At 49.0% G+C, this 24,096-nt stretch overlaps 1 protein-coding gene across 1 annotated transcript in view; it reads right to left on the reverse strand.

Annotated features, from left to right (window-relative positions):
• Positions 1 to 23,876, reverse strand: part of LPCAT4 (lysophosphatidylcholine acyltransferase 4) — a 46,822-nt gene extending 22,946 nt beyond the window's left edge. The window contains exon 1 of the mRNA XM_060256076.1: positions 23,766 to 23,876. Within this exon, the coding sequence (XP_060112059.1) occupies positions 23,766 to 23,861 (96 nt within the window). The 5' untranslated portion in view covers positions 23,862 to 23,876. The remainder of the gene's footprint in view (positions 1 to 23,765) is intronic.
• Between the last annotated feature and the right edge of the window lie 220 nt (positions 23,877 to 24,096).

Below are 24,096 nucleotides of genomic sequence, written 5' to 3' on the forward strand. Positions count from 1 at the left end.
GGAGATCTCCCAAAATCATAACTGAGATCCAGACGACGGTGAGCAGTTCCCCTGGAGAAAATGGCTGCTTTGCTAAAGTTGATAATTCTCTTTCGGTTTCTTTTATTTCCTTTCTTTTTACTTGAAAATACATGGTTTCCAAGATGTCCCTGGTTAAATGCTTGTTCAGGGCTGCTCACATTTATAATAACTTCCCCTAACTGTTAAAAGTTAGACTAATTAATTGCATTAGAAAAATGTCATTGCTTACAATTTTTTAAAGTGTAATTAGCATCACGATGGAAACAGCTGGTGATTAAAGTGGGTTTTATTTCTTCTCACAAAGCTGACCACAAATCTGACAATATTTATCCAGCCAGCACCAGTCCACATAATAACGCACAAAGGGATTTTGTGGCGATGGTGAAGTTGCTGATGCAAATTGACTGAACTCTCAACTCAAGTTCAGAAGGCTGAACTCAAAGAATTCCTGCCTGCTCAGTTGGCTGAAGAGCTTTCACTCCTAAGTGTCTTTGGTTACCATTGGCTGAGTTTCTACATAGCATGTGCAAATGATATAGAGAAGGAAAGGCAGAAAAACCAGCGCCTGAGCCACCAAGAGGAAGTCACTTGGGATACAAAACTCTGGGGGAGGAAGTTCCAGGAAGCGCGGGTGAGGTTGCAGCCTTCTGTGACCTCACTTCCTGTTTTTGAACAGGACATGATATCATGATGCTCTAGGGCTGGGCTGGCCAAACTGTGGCTCGGGAACCACATGTGGCTTTCTCACACATATTGTGTGGCTCTCGAGACCCCCACCGCCCCATCAGCTGACTTGGAAAAGGCATTTTTCTCTTTAAATCACTTCTCCGAGCCAAGTCAAGCCAGCTTGGAGAATGCATATAAACTTGCTTTCTTACCACCTCTCCCTCTCTCCCCCCATTTTTGCTTGCCTGCTTTCCAGCTCTCAAACATCTGATGTTCATGCCCTGCAGCTCTCAGACATCTGATGTTCATTCTGTGTGGCTCTTACGTTAAGTCAGTTTGGCCACCCCTGCTCTAGGGATTTTCATATATATCTATGGCAAAAGCTATAGAGAATTTGAACCCCTAGAGTGTCATGATGTCACTTTCTGTTCAAAAATAGGAAGTAATGGCCAGACATTAATCAATATCATTCCCCCTACTCCCCCCAGCTGCTCTATTCAATGAGAGCCAGGAATAGGGAACATCTTCATTTCATAAGAACATAAGAGAAGCCATGTTGGATCAGGCCAGTGGCCCATCCAGTCCAACACTCTGTGTCACACAGTGGCCAATATATGTGTGTGTATACACATACACACCCACATATACACACTGTGGCTAATAGCCACTGATGGACCTCTGCTTCATATTTTTATCCAATCCCCTCTTGAAGCTGGCTATGCTTGTAGCCATCAGCACCTCCTGTGGCAGTGAATTCCACATGTTAATCACCCTTTGGGTGAAGAAGTACTTCCTTTTATCCGTTCTAACCCGACTGCTCAGCAATTTCATCGAATGCCCATGAGTTCTTGTATTGTGAGAAAGGGAGAAAAGGACTTCTTTCTCTACTTTCTCCATCCCATGCATAATCTTGTAAACCTCTATCATGTCACCCCGCAGTCGACGTTTCTCCAAGCTAAAGAGCCCCAAGCGTTTTAACCTTTCTTCATAGGGAAAGTGTTCCAACCCTTTAATCATTCTAGTCACCCTTTTCTGGACTTTTTCCAATGCTATAATATCCTTTTTGAAGTGCGGTGACCAGAATTGCACACAGTATTCCGAATGAGACCGCACCATCGATTTATACAGGGGCATTATGATACTTCATTAGGGTTTGTAGAATCTTTCGGGATCAAGTGCCATGTTCTACTGGAGAAAGTTTTCCTTCCAGACGTTTCGTTCTCAGCTGCGGAGAACATCCTCAGTGGCGCTGCAGCCGGAGCAGGCGCTCAGACCTTCTTGGCTGCTGTGCATTGAGTGGGGCCAGGGCTGCTGGAGAGCTGCTATTTGTAGGCTGGAGGGGGTGTGATGAAAGGGCAGTTGGTTTGTGGATGTGCCCATTGTTTGGTGGGGCTTCCTGGAAGGGTAGTGATAAGGAAACTGGCTGTTGAATGTGACCATTGTTTTGTGTTAATTGCTGGGAAGGCTGGAAGGGGTTTGAAGATAAGGAAGATGGTTGTTGACTGTGCTGATTGTTCTGTGGAATTTGCTGGTTGTTCTGAGACTTTCTGCAATTTATAGTCTGTAGGGTGTTTTGCAGAGCTGGGTACCAAGTTTGGTGGATGAAAATGCCTTCTTCCTTTCTGTTAAAATTGTGCTGGTGTTTGTAAATCTCAATAGCTTCTCTGTTCAGGCGGGTATGATAATGTGAGACCGTAGAAAGGACTTCAGTTCTTTCAAAGTGGATGACGTGGTCTCCTTCTTGAAGTGCATGTTCAGCTACAGCTGATTTTTCTGGCTGAAACAAGCGACAGTGTCTCTTGTGTTCGGTGAGACGGGTGTTGATACTGCGTTGGGTAGTGCCAATGTAGACTGCACCACAGAAGCAGGGTATTTTGTAGACTCCAGGGGTTGATACTGGCTGATTTGTTTTCAATTCCCTTCTGAATTCAATTTCACACTGGAACCAGGTAAGAGGCAAAGCAGCTTGATACACTGGTCACCATGAAGATTCAGAGAGCTGAGCGACATGCTGCTTGATATATAGCTATAGATTTCACAGTCCGTTAGGGTTGCCAAGTCCAGTTCAAGAAATATCTGGGGATTTGGGGGTGGAGCCAGGAGTAAGGTTGTGACAAGCATAATTGAATTTCAAAGGGAGTTCTGACCATCACATTTAAAGGGACCGCACACTTTTTAAAATGCCTTCCTTCCATAGGAAATAATGAAGGATAGGGGCACTTTCTTTGGGGGCTCATAGAATTAGACCCCCTGGTCCAATCTTTTGGAAAATTGGGGGGTATTTTGGGGAGAGGCACTGGATGCTACACTGAAAATATGGTGCCTCTAACTCAAAAAACAGCCCTCCCAGAGCCCCAGATACCCGTGGGTCAATTCTCCATTATTTCCTATGGGAATAAGTCTCCATAGGATGATGGAAGTAGGCAGGGCTTTTTTTGTAGCAGGAACTCCTTTGCACATTAGGCCACACGCTCCTGATGTAGCCAATCCTCCAAGAGTTTACAGGGCTCTTGGTTCAGGGCCTACTGTAAGCTCTTGGAGGATTGGCTACATCAGGGCTGTGTGGTCTGATATGCAAAGGAGTTTCTGCTACAAAAAAAGCCCTGGAAATAGGTCTCAGTGGGGATCTTTGTCTTTTTTCTAGTAAAGTCCAGCAGGGACTTATTTGCATGTCTGGCCACACCCCCTGGCACCAAGCCAGCCAGAACTGCATTCCTGGGTGTTCCCGCTCCAAAAAAGCCCTGGGTGTCCACATCCAGGAGCCACAGAGGTGTGAAAACCTGACCTGAAATAAATACGGCCCTATGATATCAACACGGCCAGCCCTTGAGCTGCGAGCCTCCAGCAACAAATCGTCATAGCTTCGGTTTGCAAACATTCCTGCGTTAAGAGTGCCAAAAGGAATTGTTTCTAATAATACTGCCTGCTGTGACATCTGGCCGGGCTGAAGAGCTGACCTCAGGAGCAGCCAAGCACATGCGCTCTGTTGGGCCGCCAGCACTGACTGACCCAGATGAGAGCATGGGTGACAGCCTGGCATCTGGCAGGGTGCATCGTAGATTTCTTACAACCACCCTGACTGTTAGCTAATATGGCCGGCTCCCTCTGCCCTGGTAACCTGGTGAAAGATGGAGTCCCTTGCCTTCTTGGGCACAGTTCCAGAGCTACCAACAATGACATCTTATGTTCATGTTTTAAGCCTGTTCCATGCTTTAAAAACTAGTAAAAGTTCTCTCTGTCTTTACTAGGGTTTTTTTTTTTTTTTGTAGCAGGAACTCCTTTACATCTTAGACCATACCACACCCCGAGGTAGCCAATCCTCCAAGAGCTCACAGGGCTCTTAATACAAAGCCTATTGTAAGCTCCAGGAGGATTGGCTACATCAGGGGTGTGTGGCCTAATATGCAAAGGAGATCCTGCTACAAAAAAGCCCTGGTCTTTACCTTTCCCCGGGGCTTTTGTGTAGAAAAAGCCCAGCAGGAACTCATTTGCATATTAGGCCACACCCCTTGATGCGAAGCCAGCTGGGTCCGTGTTCCTGTGTGTTCCTGCTCAAAAAAAGCCCTGCCTTTCCCCACTGAGACTACATCCTCCAGTCACTAGGAACTTTTTAAAATTCTCTTTTAAAATTAAACTTAAAAAAAACAACGATACACAACAAGTGCAGTCAAATTTACAAAATCTAAACCCTTTAAATTCTTCCTCCCCCCAGACAAAAACCTACAATAACACATCTATACCATTATCCTAGGATCAGATTCAGACAGGCAAAGTTCAAGAAGTAGATATATTGTATCTACTAGGAGCCAAACTTGATATTATTTTTCATATGTTTTCAAATCTTTACCACAGCCATGCAACAGTTGCAGAGAGAGAGCGAGAGAGAAAGAAAGAGAGAGACACTAGGGGTGTGCATTTGGTTCGGCTGAACCAAACAGACCACCAAATACTCCCTGATTTGGAAGTATACAACATTGTATACTTCCGAATACAGCTCGCATGCATTACACAGGAGCCATATACGGCTCCCCGTATACTTTCGAATCACTATTCGGAAATATACGGAACTCAATGTAAAAGGCGGGAAAGGAGCTTCTGCAGCCTCAGGGAAACTGCTTGCCTCCTTTCCCGCCTTTGGAAGCCTTTTCCCACCTCTCCCATAGCCTCCCTGGGATCAAGAAGGGAGGGGGAGGGGGAGAGGAGCCCCAGCAGTCAATCTAAAGCATGCATTTGCAAAATGCATTGCAAATGCATGCTTTGCAGGGCTGTTCTGTAGCTGATGGCTGGGCTAATCCCTCAGCCATCAGCAACATTATTGTTCTTTTGTTTACTTGGGTATCCAAGTAAACACTGTTCTCTAGCCAATCACAGAGCAGTGGTATTTTTTGAAACTGCTCTGTGTAGGGCCAGAGACCCTTTTTAAGGAGTCTGCCTGGCTGGACTCCATTCCATTGCTGCTGTGTTGGTGTGAGAGAGAGATTGCGCTGCGCTGGCCCTTGGCCTCAGCTGCTGCTGCTGCTCTCTCTCAGCCTTGCCTGACCTGTCTGGAGAAGACATCTAAGGTAAGAGAAATAAAAGGACTTTTTAAGACTCAGAGTCCCTTTAGTTACCCAGATTTGGGTGGGTGGGTAGCTTATTTGGGGTTAGGGGGTTCTGCTGGGGGTGGGGGCTTGGGGTGGGGTTGCCAATTTGCCTATATCTTACTTTAGTGAGAGGACTTTTAAAAGTGCAGTGTCCTTTTACTTTTCCTGATTTGGGTGGCTTGGATTTCTTGGGGTTAGGGCGAAGGTGTTTTTTTTTTTTTGTGGTGGTGGGGGGTGTTGGTTAAGTTCCTGTATTGTTAAAAGTCAGGTTTTTTTACTTTTTAAAAAGGATTCTGCGTTTGATTTTTTGCTGCTGTATTGTGCTACTGTTGTTCCTTTTCTCTTCTGGTTCTGGTTCTTGGGGGGGGGGCGTTTGGCCTAATTTTTATTGTTAAAAAGTTCAGCTGTTGGTTTTGCATCCTGTCCTGTTGTCCCTTTTCCTGTTTCTGTTTTTTTTTGGGGGGGGGCGGGTTAAAAGTTAAGTTTCTTTCTGTCGTGTTTTGGGTTTTTTAATTACCTCTGGTTGGTGTGAGGGGGTTGGTGTGTGAGCTGTGTGGGGTGGGTCACTTTCATGTTTTTATGGAGCTATTTTTGGAGTCTGAGGGTGCTCCAGAAGTGTCGGCACATCATGGGTCACTTCTCACGCAGCAATACGGATTCGTATCTGCTGCGTGAGAAACAGACACTGACAGGCGTGCCAGGGCACCGCCTGATCAGTGGCGTCAGCACACGCTGGAACTCCACCTGTGCCATGCTGGAGCGCATGGTGGAGCAGAGAGCAGCCTTGGATGCCTTTGTCTCTGAGATGAGGGTCTTTCGGGATGAGAACCGTCTCACCCAAGAGGATTGGGTGGTCATTTCTCAGATTGTGGAGGTTCTTGGGCCCTTCAAGACCCACACAGAAATGCTCTTGTCTGATATGGCGAGCATCGCACTGGTCATCCCCATGGTTCACATGGCCCATGAGGACCTGGCCTCATTTCTAGTGTCAGCTCAAGGTCGTGCAGATGTTCTTCCAGCGGTACACGCCCTGGTTGTTAGGCTGCAGGAAGGGCTTGAGGCCCGCTTTCAGACTTTTACCCAGGATAAGGTCTACATGATGGCGACCATGTTAGACCCACACCTTAAGGGCATGATCACCAAGCGGGCCAACGAGCTCGATCACTGGTGAGACGAGCTCTGCCAGAAGGTAGAGTGCTGCAGAGTCAGGGCGGGCCCAGTGGAAGCAGCTGACCTGCCAATTCCACTGCTGATCATCCCCAACCTCCCCAGCTAGGCAGCGTTTCCCACCAGACTCACGCCGAGAAGAGTGCCAAGATGACACTCATCAGGCGGCTCATTGGCCCCTCTGGGAGCGGCCCGTCTGAGAGCAAAGACGGGTGCTGTGATGGTGAGGGACTATCTTTCAGAGTCCAATGAGTCACAGGAAACATCTCCTTTGGACTACTGGGTTGTGAAGGAGGCAGTCTGGCCGGCCCTCTCCTCTGTGACCAAGGCGTTCCTCTCATGCCCACTGATGAGCGTGCAGAGCGAGCGCCTCTTTTCATTGTCTGCCCACATCGCAATCGCCTGCAACCCTGGACAGTTGAGCAGTTGGTCTTCCTGAAGGTCAACTTGCCTCTGTTCGGCTCCCCAAACGTAGACTTGGAGAGTGAATGAAGTGAGTACCTACTTGTGCCTGCATCCTCTCTTGGCCCGCACTTGGAAGGTGGTCATTAAACGTTCTCCCACTAAACATAGACTAGAGTCCAAAGACAGCCCAAAAACTCACTCACAAATTGATTGGCGGTGCACCCCCCCATCCATCCCCAAACCAAAAGTGAATGCTGATTTAAAATCTGCAAAGCAATCCAAATTTTCCCATTCCCCATCCAAACATGTCTAATAATACTGAAAGGGCCATTGCAGCCCCCACGGTAACTGACAGCACCCACAGGCCCAGCCAGGATAATCCAGACCGTTTTCGCACACAGCTTACCACACAGTCACAATCCTGTTCCCTCCACAGCATCCAGTTGGATTTCCCACCATCTGCGCTGAAGTTACAGGAAGTGCCGCGGCTTTTGCATAGCAAACATAAACCGCTAAAACCCAGTTTATGTTTGCTATGCAAAAGCCGCGGCACTTCCTGTAACTCCGGCGCAGATGGTGGGAAATCTGACTGAACACTGTGGAGGGAACAGAATTGTGACTGCGTGGTAAGTTGTGTGCGAAAACGGTAACAGGGTTTTTTTTCCAGGGGCAGGAGGAAGAAAGAAGAATCCCCCGGAATGCCCCTGGAATGGAATCCCCCAGCCCAATCTTTTTGGGGCTTGGGGGGTTCATAGGGGAGAGTCCCCTGCAAATTTGGGGGCTCTCCCTCAAACCCCTTCCCCTCCAGGCGGCTTCCAATATACCCTATTTTGCCATTGATTTCAATGGCCCATATGGTATAATGGGGCCGTATATTCGGAAATAGCCGAATATCTCCAGTATATACGGCTATTCCGAATACCGATATTCAGAAATATATGGTATTCTAAATATTTTGGACCTGTATATTTCCGAATCCGATTAATTCCAAATATATATATATATATATTTGCACACCTTTAAGAGAGACCAGATGAGCTCAGAATGAAGTACCGGGGTGGAGGGTGGGGGTGGGGGAGTTATTTCACCAATTTTTTTTCAATTCTTGTGCACAGATGCTCCATGTGCAGGAGCAAAATCAGTGAAATAATTCCCCCTCCAGCATGGAATATGGACAGTGATTTACCAGGAACCAAATTAGGGACTGTTCCTCTTACATGGAAACAGTGGGCACATATCCCTATGTCTTCAGAGTATGCTTTTCAAGGTACAAACCATAGATGGATCATCCCCACAATGTAATTCAGATTTAAGAATGGCTAAACTGTATGCTTCCCCATCCAACATAGTACAACCCGAATCAGGCCCTCATGCACCTGGGAGCTGAGTTTTCAGTGGGGGGCTCAAAGTTAATGTCTGACTTAAAGTTCTCGTGGTGGTCACGGGGACTTTGGAACATATTGTTAGGCCTGACACTACACCTTCTCCAAGTGCGTTCTTGGGTTGTGTTGACAGAACTGGTTTGGGTGTTCCCAGGTGTGCCAGGTAGAAGAGGGGAAGCACAGAACTCCCAAGCTGCGCCTGCTGACCTGATCGAAGACTGTTCCCAGGAAAGAATATTGTGTGGTTTGGTTCTAGGTTTTTAACTAATTCATTTATAAGATTTGACAGAGGTGACAAATTTCTAACTAGTCCAACAAACACAAACTCATAATATTTCCTTAGAGTTTTGCCTAAATACGATTAATAATTCACATCCAACCAGTTTGAAGTGAAGGACTTTGGGCTGTCTCCAAAGGAGGCTTCTAAGAGAGTCAGAGAGACAGAAGAAGAAGACTGCAGCTTTATACCCCGCCCTTTTCTTTGAATCAGAGACTCAGAGCGGCTTACAATCTCCTCTATCTTCTTCTCCCACAACAGACACCCTTTGAGGTGGGTGGGGCTGAGAGAGCTCTCCCAGAAGCTGCCCTTTCAAGGACGAGCTCTGCCAGAGCCATAGCTAACCCAAGGCCATTCCAGCTGCAAGTGGAGGAGTGGGGAATCAAGCCTGGTTCTCCCAGATAAGAGTCCACACACTTAACCACTACACCAAACTAGATAGGCTAGGACACTGACTAGCCAGTTTGGCGTAATGGTTAAGTGTGTGGACTCTTATCTGGGAGAACCGGGTCTGATTCCCCACTCCTTCTCATACACCTGCTGATGTGACCTTGGGTCAGCCCCAAGTTCTCTCAAGGCTGTTCTGTTCAAGAGCAGTTCTGGGAGAGCTCTTTCAGCTCCACCTACCTCACAGGATGTCTGCTCTTAGGGAATCTCTCTTCTGTACAGTCTCCCATCTTTCCACGCTGTCCCATTCTCTTCTCCATCTTGACACCATGAGGGGAGGCCCATCCTAGTTTGTAAGGCAAGATTAGAATCCTTTCTCTTCTCTATCCTGTCTAGAATGCAGTTCTTTACAATAAGGGAGTCATATTAGTGTTGTCAAGATAAAGAGGCTCCCTGTGCATTTTGTCTTTATTGTGTTTATTTTTGTCTGTTTGTTTGTTTTCCCCCTTTTCCCTTCACCCTCCTTTTCTGGGACGTTAGTTCACCCTGTGCATTCCATGCATTCTAGAAGCTGAGCCTCTTTTGAACGTGTCAGTATGTTTTCTCTGTGTAGGGAGTTTATCTTGCAACTTTTTATGCTGATCATATTGTATTTCCTTCTTGCCCGTCTGAATCTGATCCTAGGATAATGGTAGTTTTTTGGGGGAGGGGGAATTTAAAGGGTTAAGGTTTTGTGGATATTTGACTGCACTTGTTGTATATCGTTGTTTTTTTTAAATTTTAATTTTAAAAAGAGAAGGAAACTTTGTTTCTTGTCAGCAGCCTCAAACCAGACTTGCTTTGCTGCATTGTGTGCCTTCAGCTCTCTGCTACCCATATAATCCTTCAGAAACAAGCCTGAAATCATGATTTTGACCTTTCTGGAGGAATGTAAGTTTCATTATTGAAAAAACATATTTTGTCCACCCAGTCTTGGATTTTCACAATCTCCTTCGATGTAGCATCGCCTGCGTGACTTTCCCCACTCCCTTCGTTTTATCAGGACAGCAATCCTGTAAAGAAGGTCAAGCTGAGAGGCAGTGGCTGGCTCAAAGTTGTCTGGGGGGTGGGACTGATGGCAAAGAGGGGGTTTAAGCCCCCCAGTTTAGATATTCTAATCTAGGGGTGGCCAAACTGTGGCTCAGAAGCCTCATGTGGCTCTTTCACACATACTTTGTGGCTTTGAGAGCCAGTTTGGTGTAGTGGTTAAGTGTGCGGACTCTTATCTGGGAGAACCGGGTTTGATTCCCCACTCCTCCACTTGCACCTGCTGGAAAGGCCTTGGGTTAGCCATAGCCCTGGCAGAGGTTGTCCTTGAAAGGGCAGCTGCTGTGAGAGCCCTCTCAGCCTCACAGGGTGTCTGTTGTGGGGGAGGAAGGTAAAGGAGATTGTGAGCCGCTCTGAGACTCTTCGGAGTGGAGGGCGGGATATAAATCCAATATCTTCTTCTTCTTCTTCTTAAAGCCCCCACCGTCCCATTGGCTGGCTTGGAGAACACATTTAAAGTTAAAGTTGTTTTCTTTCCATTTCTCTTTTCCTCCCTCATGTATTTGCCTTCCTTCCTTCCTCCCTCCCTCCCGTCTTGCGGCTCCCAAACAACTGCCGTTTATTCTATGCTACTCTTATATTAAACAAATTTGGCCAACTCTGCTCTAATCATTATATATATTCTGTTTCCCTAACCTGCATAATAGACCACAGGGTGAAGCTGACAAACTCTTATTAATTTTTCTTATTACCCAAACGTCTCCAATAGGTATCTTCAGGAGGCTTTCAAAGAGAACCCTGTCCTCAACCAAGAGTTCTCCTTCTAAGGCCATATTTAATATTTGCTTCCATTTCCTTCTCAAACAGTCACTGGGGAAAGGGCCGGGCCTTGCGGCTATAATTTGCCCTCTGGATGAATCATCCGAGGCTCGAAACAATGAATCAGCTTGGCTCCCGCCTTCCCAGTAAAACAATAAGGGCAATATTGTTTGATAACAGTAGGCTGTTCTTCTGGCCATTCGCAAGGGGCTCTAGAGGGAAACAATCTTGCTCCATGATCTGGTGCCCGTTGCCCTGGAATCCCAGGCCTGCGGAGAAGCCGGTCCCAGCTGCGACTCCCCTGAAGGGCCTCTCTTGTCATAAATACCCCAAAGCAGCAGCCTGGAGGCCACTGACTGCTAGTAAACCTTCACCCAGCCGGCCCCAGCCCAGAGCCTCTCCACTGTTTACAGGAGGAAGGGAAGGAGGAATCAAGCTTGAAGCCATGGCAGGGTCTGAAGATGGAGGGGCAGCAGCAAAGGGCCTCCAGGGAAGGCATTTCGGGAAAGAAGGTTCAGAACCGCTGCTGGGTGACTGGATTTAAAAAGGGGAGGAAACTGCAGCGATAAACCAGGCAGGAGAGGGGGAGGTGTTGCCAGCCTCCAGGTGCGGCCTGGAGAGCTCCCTCTTTTACAACTAATGTCCAGCAGGCAGAGATCAGCTCCCCTGGAGAAAATGGCAGCTTTGGAGGGTGGGCTCCATGGCATTGCACCGCGCTGAGGCTCCTCCCTCCCCCAAACCCCGCCCTCTCCCAGATCCACCCCCAAAGTCTCCAGGTATTTTCTAATACAGACCCGGCAACCCTATGCATGGGGGAGAAAAGATAGAGACAATAAAGGTGAAACAAATAAGGGGCAATGCTACATGGTGTTGGGAGGACCCTAACTAGAACTCCAGATGTCGCATTGGGCTCTTAAAAAATAATACAACAGCCGTGAGGGGAGAAGGTGACACGTACAGATTGGGGTCACGAGGCTAGGGAATTTCTTAAGCCCCCTACAGCTGCTATTCGAAGAAGAAGAAGACAACCAGTGTTTTAAGCTGGCTAGGTATAAAAGGCAGCTTTCCCCACCTGCTATTGGGACTTAAATCAGCTCAAGGGGACATTTTTCAAACAGGGAAACAACACAACAAGAAGAGCCCCGATCCATACAAGGCTCCCCTGCAGCTGTTTTCATACAACCACATCACACATCTGGAGCTCCAAAGTCACAGATACTTTAGCGGTACTATTTTTAAAACCGAAAGACAGAGAGAAGCTTGAGGGGAGAGCCGGGGTAGGATCCAGAACAGGAAAACGGGTTAAATACCTCCTCCCCAAGTAAGTCTGTTCTGATCCATGTTGGAGCCCTCCCCTCCCCGTTATTGCTTTAACTTTTTTTTTTTTTAATGAGAGATCTAATCATGGGTCTCTGGCATCACTGCCTGTTCCCTCCCTCTGTGGCACTCAGCACCTTGCCCGTCTGTGGGAGTCAATGCCCACACATGACTTCCGACAGGAATGCAGCTGTGGGGGAAATGCAAGGGTTCAGCCAGGAGTTTGAAATTCTTGGAGCAGCACTCAGACATATACGCAGTGAGAGGGAGAGGGAGAGGGAGGGAGGGAGAGGTAGTCACCAGCCTGTCTGTTCTTCCCTGGACAGAGTTGCCAACCTTCAGGTACAGAATACAATCCAGGAGAGGTCACTATAATGGATAACACAACAAAATATGCAAGCTAGTGACCAATTTACTAAGTATATAGAAACAGGTCCAAATGTCCAAAACATGTACATTCATGTCCCAAAGCAGTGTGGTGACAAGCCAATCGCTTAAGTACTTGTTTCCTTCCAGTCTTCATCAGACCTGGGACCAATATTGATTCGATTATATAGATTCTTTACACAATTTTCAAAAAAGAGGGACGCAGAGCATCTCCAGCAGCAATTTCGCATCGGCTACAGCTCAGTATGCGGTTTCTTGCACAAGAATCTATATAATTGAATTCTGAGAGCCAAAGCTCCCTTTGCCAGCAGGGTTGCCAGATCTGTGTTGGAAAATACCTGGAGACTTTAGGGGTGGAGCCAGGAGAGGGTGGAGTTTAGGGGGAGGGGAGGGGCCTCCACATAGATCCCACCCTTCAGAACAGCCATTTTCTTCAGGGGAGCTGATCTTTGCCAGCTGAAGATCAGTTGTAAAAGTGGGAGATCTCCAGGCCCCACCTATTTGTCAGCTTTAATGCCTGGCATTGTACATGGGAAATGCTGACTCTCAAAGGCTTACCCAAAAAATTGTATAGATTCAAGTTCAAAAAAATGAACTTGAATCTAAATGCTCTGCTGCAGACTAGCACGGTCGGCAACCCTCTGAAAATATCTGAGGAAATGAGTTGTGTGACACACAAAATCTCAACTTGAGATAAACATCATTAGTCTTTAAGGCGCCGCTGGACTTTCTATTTATTTACCAGGCTTAACATCAGCTCTGGCAGCAGGAGTTCTGTCAGGCAAAAAGTCATGAGGAAAAAGTTCATTCCCCTTTCCTTTCCCCATGGCTAAATGGACCCTCCATGACCGTAAGCAGTCTATCTTTGAATAACCATTGCTGGAGGATAGCAACAGGGAGGCATTGGCCTCCCTCCACTGTGTATAGGCCTTCTGGGGGTATCTGGCTGGCCATTTCCGACCCATCCTTCCAAGTTCCCCTTGTGTTCTTATGGGAAAAGCTAGTGTAGGATAGTAGTTAGAGAGCTGGAATAGGTCCAGGAAGATTAGGGTTGCCAATCCCCAGCTGGGGGCAAGGGATACCCCAGTTTGGAGGCTCTCCCCCCATTTCAGGGTTATCAGAAAGTGGGGGGGGGGAGAGGGAAATGTCTGCTGGGCAATCCATTATTCCCTATGGAGACCAATTCCCATAGGGTATCATGAAAAATTGATCCATGGGTATCTGGAGCTCTGAGGGGGCTGTTTTTTTTAATGTATGAGCACCAAATTTGCAGCATAGCATCCAGTGCCTCTCCTCAAAACACCCTCCAAGTTTCAAAAAGATTGGACCAAGGGGTCCAATTCTATGAGCCTCCAAAGAAGGTGCTCCTATCCATTATTTCCAGTGGAGGGAGGGCATTTAAAAGGTGTGCAGTCCCTTTAAATATGATGGCCCAAACTCCCTTTGGAGTTCAGTTACGCTTGTCACACCCTTGCTTCTGGCTCCACCCCCAAAGTCCCCAGATATTTCTTGAATTGGACCTGGCAACCCTAGTTCAAAACAAGACCCCATCCAAAGAATAACCAACAGCATAGGTGTGAGATCCTATCAATTGCGGTGAGGTCGGCACAGTGTAAAACCTACTGCAGGATGAAATGATAAGCAGGTAGGACAGGATGCGACAGGGGTATAGCCAAAGTAATTAACAAAAGGCCTGCAGGCCTGAAATATCCGCTACCTACAAGTGCCAACTCCAAGTTGGGAATTCCTGGAGATTTGGGGTTAAATCTGGGAATGGTGGGGTTTGGGGAGGGGAGGGGTAGAATGACATAGAGTTTACCCTCCAAAGCAGCCATTGTCTCCAGACAAAGGAATTTCTGTTGTCTGAAGATAAGCTGTGATTCTGGAATGTCTCCAGGTCCCGTACAGAGGCTTGTCAACTCTACTTCTCTGCCATCTTTTACATCCCAGCCTCATGAAAGATTCTAGAGAATGTCAAAGCCCGTGTTATCCTCACCAAAGATATGACATGGCTTTGCGTGGCTACTAAAGAACCGTGGAAGAAAATTAGCCTTTTGAAGCGGAGCATTATCCAAGTGACACGGTAAACCATGCAAAGTACTGTTATTTTGGTCTCAATCGGTGAGGTTGGCAACAGGCAATCATCAGAGGCCCTGGAATTAGGAATGGCCACACCACAAATAACAAAAAAAGCTTCTCCACTGTGCACTCTAGAGAGCACCGGTAGCTTTCAGCAACCTAAGCTGAATATTTTGCCTACTTTTCTTCTCTCCTTAGGAAAATGAACTGTCCTAGACACTGTCTCTAGAGCCAGGCAGACCTGGGAGGAGGAAGAAGAGGAGGAGATTGGATTTATACCCTGCCCTTCGCTATCCAAAAGAGTCTCAGAGCGGCTTACAATCTCCTTTCCCTTCCTCTTCCCACAACAGTCACCCTGTCAAGTAGGTGGGGCTGAGAGCTCTGACAGAAACTGCTCTTTCCAGAACAGATTTATGACTAACCGAAGGTCATTCCAGCAGGTGCATGTGGAGAGGTGGGGACTCAAACCTGATTCTCCCAGATAAGAGAATCCCACACACTTAACCACTACACCAAACTGGCTCGCAAGGAGGAAAAGTCTGAGATTCTGAAATGTTCTGTGTGTTTCTGAGGGAGCGGGGATTGGAGAGAGAGGGGGCAGCTGAAAGTGTTATGCATTATAGGAGAAAGAGCAGAAACGAAACAGAAAGAGGCATAGCTAGAAAAATGTAGATGGCGCAAAATTCTGTTAAACTGTCGCTATCTGTTCTTTCAAGCTTCATTAAACCAACGTGTGATTATTATGACTGTTGTTATAGCAAGCTGCCTTAAACCCTGAGAATGGCTGGATAGTTGTAATAAATAATAAATCAGCGCTCATTCCTGAGGAAGCACACCAAGTACCAGAGAGACGTGGTTTATAGAGCTGTCCTAAACTGAGTTATACCCTTCTGAGCCATTCATTTTAATTATCTTAAAAGGGCATTGCTTCATTCAGGATTGTGTTGTTAAATAAATCCTGTTTCCCGTCCACACACACCCCGTTCTCCAAAGAGCCCGGGGCAGCCTACATAAGTTCTCCCTTCCGGCACTGCATCCCCTAACCCTAACGCCAACCCTGTGAGGTAGGTTTGGCTGAGACAGACTGACTGATCCAAGGTCATCCAGGTGAGCTTTGTGACCGAGAGGGGTTCAGAGCCCCTAAAGTAAGATTATATACAAGACAGGTGTGACCATGGTAGGCGGAGGAAGAGGTTCTAGTGGAAAAGGGTAGGGAATAATAATTTTAAAAGCTGGAGGGAATTTGTGGATGAGGAGAGCTGAACTGTGCCCTCCTCCTCCTGTAATGTTGCTAGATATATTTTTATTCTGGAGAAAAAGCAGTTCAGAACAATGGAGCACAGTAAGGAATTGCAGGAGAAGCAGGAGCAGGAAGTAAACTGAGGAGGGATGAAGGGTACAAAATTCCAGGGGTCTGGGTACCCGGGGAGCTGGGCAAGGAATACTTACCATGGGGAGCAATAGTTACTACATACAGAGAAAGATTCTGTCTGTGGCCTTCCCTCATGCTCAGAGCGACCCCATTGTGAGCTAGGTGATGCCGACAGTGACTGGTCCAAGGTCACCCAGCGAGCTTCCATGACAGAGAGGGAATTTGAACTGGGGTCTCCCAAATCCTAGTATGACCCTCTAAATGCTACACCAACCTGGCTCTCCGGCATTGTTCTCTTGAGCTACTTACTCCACTCCACACACCATTTTATAAACTGGTGTCATGTCCCCCATTTTGTTGTCTTTGTTCCTCCTCTCCTATACTAAAAACTCCCCAAGCTCCTTAACTTTCTGTGTAGGGCAGCCCTTCAACCCTCTCATCAGTTTGAATGCTTTCTGTGTAAGAAGAACATAAAAACGAGTCCTGCTGGATCAGACCAGTGGTCCTTCTAGATCAGCATGAAGTGCGGCCAGTCAATTGACCTGGAGCATCAACTAAGCACAGAATTTGGCATAATGGATACGATTACTGACTACAATCTCTTAAAAGATTCCATTTTGTAGACTTCAAGCTTGGTATCCTTTCCAAGATTATGTATCAATTAAAGGAGAATATGCCTCAGTGTTAGATACTATTTATTGTATTGAAGTAAAGTAGGCTGATGGGATGGGTCAGCAATTTTTCTACAGGCCAGTTTGGCAAGGGATCCTGGAGGTTTTTACCATCTTTTGAGCATGGAGAGGGGTCACTGGGGATGTACTTGTGTGAGGGAGGCAGGGTTTTTTTTGTAGCAGGAACTCCTTTATGTATTAAGCCACACACCCCTGATGTAGCCAATCCTCCAAGAGCCAGTTTGGTGTAGTGGTTAAGTGTGTGGACTCTTATCTGGGAAAACCGGATTTGATTCCCCACTCCTCCACTTGCAGCTGCTGGGATGGCCTTGGGTCAGTCATAGCTATTGCAGCAGTTGTCCTTGGAAGGCCCGCCCACCTCACAGGGTGTCTGTTGTGGGGGGAGAAGATATAGGTGATTGTAAGCCACTCTTGAATCTCTGATTCAGAGAGAAGGTCACGGTATAAATCTGCAGTCTTCTTTTTACAGGGCTCTTAGTACAGGGCCTACTGTAAGTTCCAGGAGGACTGGCTACATCGAGGTGTGAGGCCTAATATGCAAAGGAGTCCCTGTTACAAAAAAAAGTCCTAGAGGGAGGTATTTGTGAAGTTCCTGCATTGTGCAGGTGGTTGGACTAGATCCTAGAGGTCCCTTCCGACTCTATGATTCTATGATAGTAGGCAATCTGTTTTGTGTTGTATTAGTGCCAGGGTTCTGTATTGTCTACAATGGTTACCGTTGCAAGTGGTTCGTTATTGTTTCAACAATTAAATAAATAAAAGATATACTTAATAAAAACCAAGGCACAGAAGCCCAGGACTTCCCCAACGTTGCCTCCTAGCACTGGCTGTCAGAGGTTTAGTACCTCTGAATGTGGAGGTTCCCTTTATTCACCATAGCTAGAAGCAGGGGTGGAATTCTAGCAGGAACTTCTTTGCATATTAGGCCACACAACCCTGATGTAGCCAATCCTCCCGGAGCTTAGAATAGGCCCTGTACTAAGAGCCCTGTAAGCTCCAGGAGGATTGGCTACATCCGGGGTGTGTGGCCTAATATGCAAAGGAGCTCCTGTTAGAATTCCACCCCTGGCTAGAAGCCATCGATGCATCTCTCCTCCTCCATGAACACTTCTATCCCCTTTGTAAAGCCTTCTGTGCTCACGGCCATCCCTGGGTCCACTGGAGCGAATTCTGCAATGTAATTACTCACTGAGGAAAGAAGCATTTCAAGTATCCCCTCTAGCATTACGGTACCCTCCAAAGATAGAGCACAAAACACTTCCAAGCACAGCTGCTGTGTAGATTAACACAGAAAGTATTACAGGGCTGGCTGTTTTATTTTCAATCCCTTTCCTAATAATCCTCAGCATGGCATTTACTCTTTTCACTGCCCTCGGGCGCTGAGGCGATGTTTTCATTAAGTCAGCCACACGATTCCGGGACCTCCTACCTTGCCAAGAAGCCCGATCAGACCTCATCCCTGTATAATTTTCTGGCTGAACAATTAAGGACCTATTGATGGAGGCAGGAAGGGTTGTCAGCAGTATTCCCTCTAAGCTGTGTTAGTGTGAGCTAGCTCACAGATTTTTAGCCTCCAGCTCACACATTTTTGTCTTAGCTCAGGAAGGATGACCCCCCCCCAGAGCACCCTACTTTATGCAGTAGCTCACAACTTTAACGCCAGTGGTCACAACTTTAATGCCAGCAGCTCACAAAGTAGGCTTTTTGCTTACAAGACTGCAGCTTAGAGGGAACATTGGTTGTCAGAGCTGGATAAACAATTAGGCCAAGTAGGCACTGGCCTGTGGGCCCCCATGCCTTCAGGGACCCCGGGCCGGCTCCCTCCTCCCCAGTTTCCTCCCTGCTTGCAGCCCTCCCAGCCTGCACACGCAGCCAGCAACTGAGCTGCTCTTTGCCCGAATTGCCTGGTGCGGCTGCTGCTGGCGTTGTTGCCAAGTTTGCCTCTCTCTGCCTCTCCCCTGCAGCTTTGTCAAAGGGGCTTTTAAGAAGGTGCCTGCAGGCTGCAGTAGGGTGGGTGCTCAGACTCCGAGATAATTTGCAAGGGGCCCTTAAGATTTCAACTGCCTAGGGGCCTCCACAGGGTTTAATTCGGCACTGAGTGTTTTCAAGCCACAGCCAACTTTTAGTGACTCTGTAGGGCAGGGGTGTCAAACATGCGGCCCAGGGGCCCCTATCAGGCTCCCAAGCAACTGGCTGTCACCTGCTTTCTTCTTCTCGTCTCTTGCTTCCTTCTGCATAACAGATTGCTTTGCAAGGCTTGCTCAACTGCACAGGAGCTACAGAGCAAAACCTCTATTTTCTCCATTGGCTGAGGCTCCTCCCTTTTTAAAAAAAAACCCTTTAATTGTGTTTGTGTTCTTTATAAAGTTTATACCTGTTCTACCTAATCTTAAGTAGGTACACGCATGGCCCGGCCCGACAAGGTCTCATTTATGTCAGATCCGGCCCTCATAATAAATGAGTTTGACACCCCTGCAGGATTTTCAAGATGAGAGATGAACAGAGGTGGCTTGCCATTGCCTGCCCCAGACTTCCTTGCTCATCTCCCAGCCACGTACTAATCCAAAGCTGACTCTCTGTAGCTTCCAAGCTCTGTCTCACATAGGGGCCAACAAGTCGTCTGGTGGGCCAACAACAGGGCCTAGAGTCTGAGGCCTTCCCTGAGGTAGCCTCCTGGCCAACGCTCCCTCTGAGCTGTGGAGTCTTGTGAGCCAAAATTCTACTTTGTGAGCTGTTGGCATTAAAGCTGTGAGCGACTGCGTAAACTAGTTTGCTCTGGGACAATTTTTCCTGAGCTGAGACAAAAATGTGCGAGCCGGAGGCTAAAAAACTATGAGCTAACTCAACTTAGAGGGAACACTGCTCCTGGTGGGCTGCTTCTGAACATGGAGAGAGCCTGATAAAGTGAGAATCCTTCAGGTACCGAGGGCAGGAGAGGAACTGCAGGCTTCCTTGGTCTCCCATAGCAACCCTGGACTCCCTTGGTGGTTTCCCATCCAAGTACTATTCCAGGGCCGACCCTGCTTAGCTTTCGAGATACGATGAGATTGATCTTGGCCTTCCAGATCAGGGCAAGGATCTCTCAACCAGTGTTCCCTCTAAGCTGAGTTAGTGTGAGCTAGCACACGGTTTTTTAGCCTCCGGCTGACCCATTTTTGTCTTCGCTCAGGAAAAATGGCCTCAGACCAAACTGATTTATGCTAGTAACTCACAACTTTAGTGCCAGGAGCTCACAAAGTAGAATTTTTGCTCACAAGACTCCACAGCTTAGAGGGAGTACTGCCCTCAACCTGCATCTGTATCCTCAACCTGCATCTGTATATAAAGTCTGGTGGGCCAACAACACGGCCTAGAGTCTGAGGCCTTCCCCTGAGGTAGCCTCCTGGCCAATACTCTTTGTTTACAGATTTATTTATTTATTTATTTGGGATTTATATCCCGCCCTTCCCACGGATGGCTCAGGGCGGCTCAAAGGGGTCTGAGTTCACTGACTCAAAGGGGTCTGAGTTCACTGTGGCAAACCAGGAAATATTACTGATAAATTTTAGTTTGTGATGAGAGGGTGACAGAGGTTTACAGGTCAGAGGTACGCCTGTTCTCCACTCCAAGAGCTGAAGCTAAGGCAGAAGAGAAATTTAAAGGAACCGCAATGGCCATTGGGAAATGCAGGGGAAGAGAAATCACCCCAGCCCACAGCCACAATGACTCACTCCCCAACACAGCAGGAACCCAACCGTCCTCTGAAATCTATCCAGGCACAAAACATCAGTGGGAGAATCTAGCACCAGACTGGGCGGGGAGAAGGAGACCCAGAAGTGGAACCACAGGGGTGCCTCAGGGGCTGGTGGTGAGATATAGGGTTGCCAATCCCTAGGTGGCAGCAGGGGATCCCCCAGTTTGGAGGTCCTCCCTCCACTTCAGGGTCATCAGAAAGTCGGGGGGGGGGAATGTCTGCTGGGCACTCCATTATTCCCTATGGAGACTGATTCCATCTGGTATAATGGAGAATAGATCTGTGGGTATCTGGGGCTCAGCGGGGGGGGGGGCTGCTTTTTGAAGTAGAGGCACCAAATTTGCAGCATAGCATCCAGTGCCTCTCCTCAAAACACCCTCCAAGTTTCAAAAAGAGTGAACTGAGGGGGGGGGGTCCAATTTGATGAGCCCCAAAAGAAGGTGCCCCTATCCTTCATTATTTCCAATGGAGGAAAGTCATTTAAAAGGTGTGCAGTCCCTTGAAATGTGATGGCCAGAACTCCCTTTGGAGTTCAAGTATGCTTGTCACAACCTTGCTCCTGGCTCCACCCCCAAAGTCCCCAGATATTTCTTGAACCTGACCTGGCAGCCCTCGCTAAGTTGAAAGAGAAATTGAAAGGAACCATTATGGCCATTTGGAAATGGTGGGGAAGAGAAATCATCACAGCCCACCGCAACAGTGACCCCCTCCCCAACGCAGCAGGAGCCCAACTGTCCTCTGAAACCCATCCAGGCACAAAACATCAGCGGGGAAATATAACAGCAGACTGGGGGCGGGGGAGGAAGCAGTGTTCCCTCTAGGCTGAGTTAGTGTGAGCCAACTCACTGTTTTTCAGCCTCCAGCTCACATATCTTTGTCTCAGGGAAAATGGCCCCAAAAGCAAGCCAGTTGATGCTGGAGCTCCCACCTTGAATGCCAGTCGCTCACAAAGTAGAATTTCTGCTCACAAGACTCCACAGCTTAGAGCAGAGGTGGCCAAACTTGCTTATCATAAGAGCCACATAGGAAAAAGTCAGATGTTTGAGAGCTGCGAGATGGAAGGAAGGAGAGTGTGTGTGAGAGAGAGAGAGAAAGAAAGAAAGAAAGAAAGAAAGAAAGAAAGAAAGAAAGAAAGAAAGAAAGAAAGAAAGAAAGAAAGAAAGAAAGAAAGAAAGAAAGAAAGAGGGAGGGAAGGTGGAAAGAAAGCAACTTTAAATGCATTATCCAAGCCTTGATTTAAAGATAGAAATGCCTTCTCCAAGCCAGCTGGTGGGGCTGTGGGAGTTTCAAAAGCCACACAATATGTGTGAGAGAGCCGCGTGTGGGTTCCTAGGCACGGTTTGGCCACCTCTGGCTTAGAGGGAGCCTTGGAAGGGAGAGCCAGAGTTGGAACTCCCAAGGGTGCAGCAGGGCTGGATGGTGGAATGGGATGTGCTGGGGCCAGGGAGGGATAAAAGGAGAAGGGCTTGGCTGAGGGGGCTGTGGCGTTTGCCGTCGCGAAGCAGCTCTTCCGTTGCCCGGGAGAAGCAAGTCTGGCAACTGCAGGCGCCAAAACAAGAGGCCGGGCGGCGGAAGGAGGAGGAGGAGGCCAGACGAGCCGCCGCACCGCTGCAAAGGCTCCGGCTCTCTGTTGGTGCAGCTTCACCGGCCTCTCCCGCCTCCCCTTGTTCGCACCCTCAGGCCCGTCTCTCCCGCAGGCTTCCCGGCCAACGCAGAGCCACATCCGCCCGCCCCTCTTGGCTGCAGGCCTCCGCCGCTCTCCAGGGCCCGCTCGCTTGCTTTCACTCCCCCGCCTCCAACTGCCGCAGGCACGCCTGAAGGAGAAGCCAGAGGGAGTCCCTGGCCTTAGCTCCCCCCCCCAAGATCTCCAAGTTAGGGGGCACAGCCTCTCTCTGCAAGTCTTTCATTCCTTCCCAAAGGAGAAGCTCCCCACATGGGGCGACGCGCCCCCCCCCCCCGCTTGAGGTCCCCCCCCTCCCACCTAAACCAACGCAAAACGTGCTCGGCCGGACCCCCCACCAACTCCAGACCCTACAGAAACCAAACCACTCAAGGAAGACTGCAGAATCACCCACAATACATTGCAGTCAGTATCCCCCCCCCCCCCCCAAGATCTTGTTCTCCTTTGAGCACCCCTGGCCCTAAGAGACACCCCGCCCCCCGGCAACAACCAATGTTCCCTCTTAGCTGCAGTCTGGTGAGCAAAAATCCCACTTTGGGAGCGACTGGCATTCATTCAAAGTCGTGTGCATCAATTAGATTGCTCTGGGGCCATTTTCCTGAAAAAATGTGCGAGCTGGAGGCTCCAAATCCGTGAGCTAGCTCAGGTGAACTCACCTTAAAGGGAACACCGTCCCCAACTCCCAGGCTTTCTTAGACGCCAGGCCTCGGCAGAAACAGGGCAGGCGCGGAAGAAGAAGCCCACTACTCAGCGCTCCCGCAAACATCATCATCATCATTATTATTAACATTAATTTGATTTAATTAATCGCCCTGTCCCAGTTGAGGCCGGGCTCTGGGCGATGCACATCAGATTAAAAAAGATGCATTAAAAATAAAACAGCACTTAATTTTATACAATATCACGAAGGCAGTAAAACTTCCACACACCCACACACACACCCAAATGGGGTTTTGCTAATTCTAAGCATTCTCAGCAGACTGTTGGAGCATAAAGGGGAGGAGGGGGGAACACTTCTGGAGGGGGTGGACAAAAAAAAATCCCCTCCCCCGACCCCCTTCCAAGTTTGCCCTCCTCCACGACCCTCTGAGGACGCTGTGCTTCTAAGGTCACCCCAGGGCTTCTGACGCTCCTCAACCCTCCCCAAAAGGGGACCCCTTAGAAAACCCACCCTGCAGAAAGCCCCGGGGCTGCGTCTGCCCGCAGAGGCGCCAGGCCCTACAAAGGACCCTTCCTCCAGCACCCTGAGCCTTCGCCCCTCAAGCAAGCAGCCCACCCCCCCCACCCCCCTCTTCCGCCTTCCCCAGGCGGCCTCCTCCCGAGCGCCCCCAATCCCATGCGCCCTATAAGGAACTGCTGCTTTGCTCGCGGCCCCCATTGGTAGATCAGCCCAGAGGCCTCTCTCGACCGGCCCTCGAGGGGCAGCCCTGCAAGCCTCTTCCACCACCGCAGGCCACCCCCTCCCCAAACAGGCTGCCCTCGACGCGACTCCCCTCCCCTGCAGCCAGACGACCCTGCGCCCTCTCCACCTCTCCAAAGCGCAACGCCGGCCCCTTTCTTTTCCAGACGCCCCCCCCCCGAAATCCGAGCTCCGCCCCCATCAAACCACACGAGCCCCCTTCTTCCCGTCGCCACCCTGCCAGGACACCCCCCTCCCAACCCCAGATCCCCCAGCCGCCGCAATCCTCCCCCCCCCCGCGGTCCAGTGCGCCCCGGCTGCGCCCGCCCCGTCGGCGCAGGAGTCCGCTTTGGCGCAGCTTGCTCGGCTCACCTTGACTTTCTGCAGGCGGCTCAGGCGCAGCTCGTGGACGAAGGGGTTGGGGGCGGCGGCCTCCGCCGGGCCCCCCTGGCTGGCGCCCCCCTCCATGGCCGGACCCCCCTGCGGCCAGGCTCCTCTCCTTCCAGCCTGGGACTGGCCCCCAAGGCCGGAGCCCGGGGACTGGGGGAGGAGGAGGGGGGGCGGCGGCGAGGATGGAGAGCCGGACGGGCGGCGGGCTGGCTGGAGGGACGCCCTGGCACCGGACCACGGCAGGAGGAGGGAGGGAGCCGGCCAGGATGCTGGAGAGGGAGAGGCGGGATCACAGCTTGGTCGTCACGGCGAC

The sequence above is a fragment of the Heteronotia binoei genome, chromosome 15 (assembly GCF_032191835.1).
Source record: "Heteronotia binoei isolate CCM8104 ecotype False Entrance Well chromosome 15, APGP_CSIRO_Hbin_v1, whole genome shotgun sequence".
Lineage (NCBI taxonomy): Eukaryota > Metazoa > Chordata > Lepidosauria > Squamata > Gekkonidae > Heteronotia > Heteronotia binoei.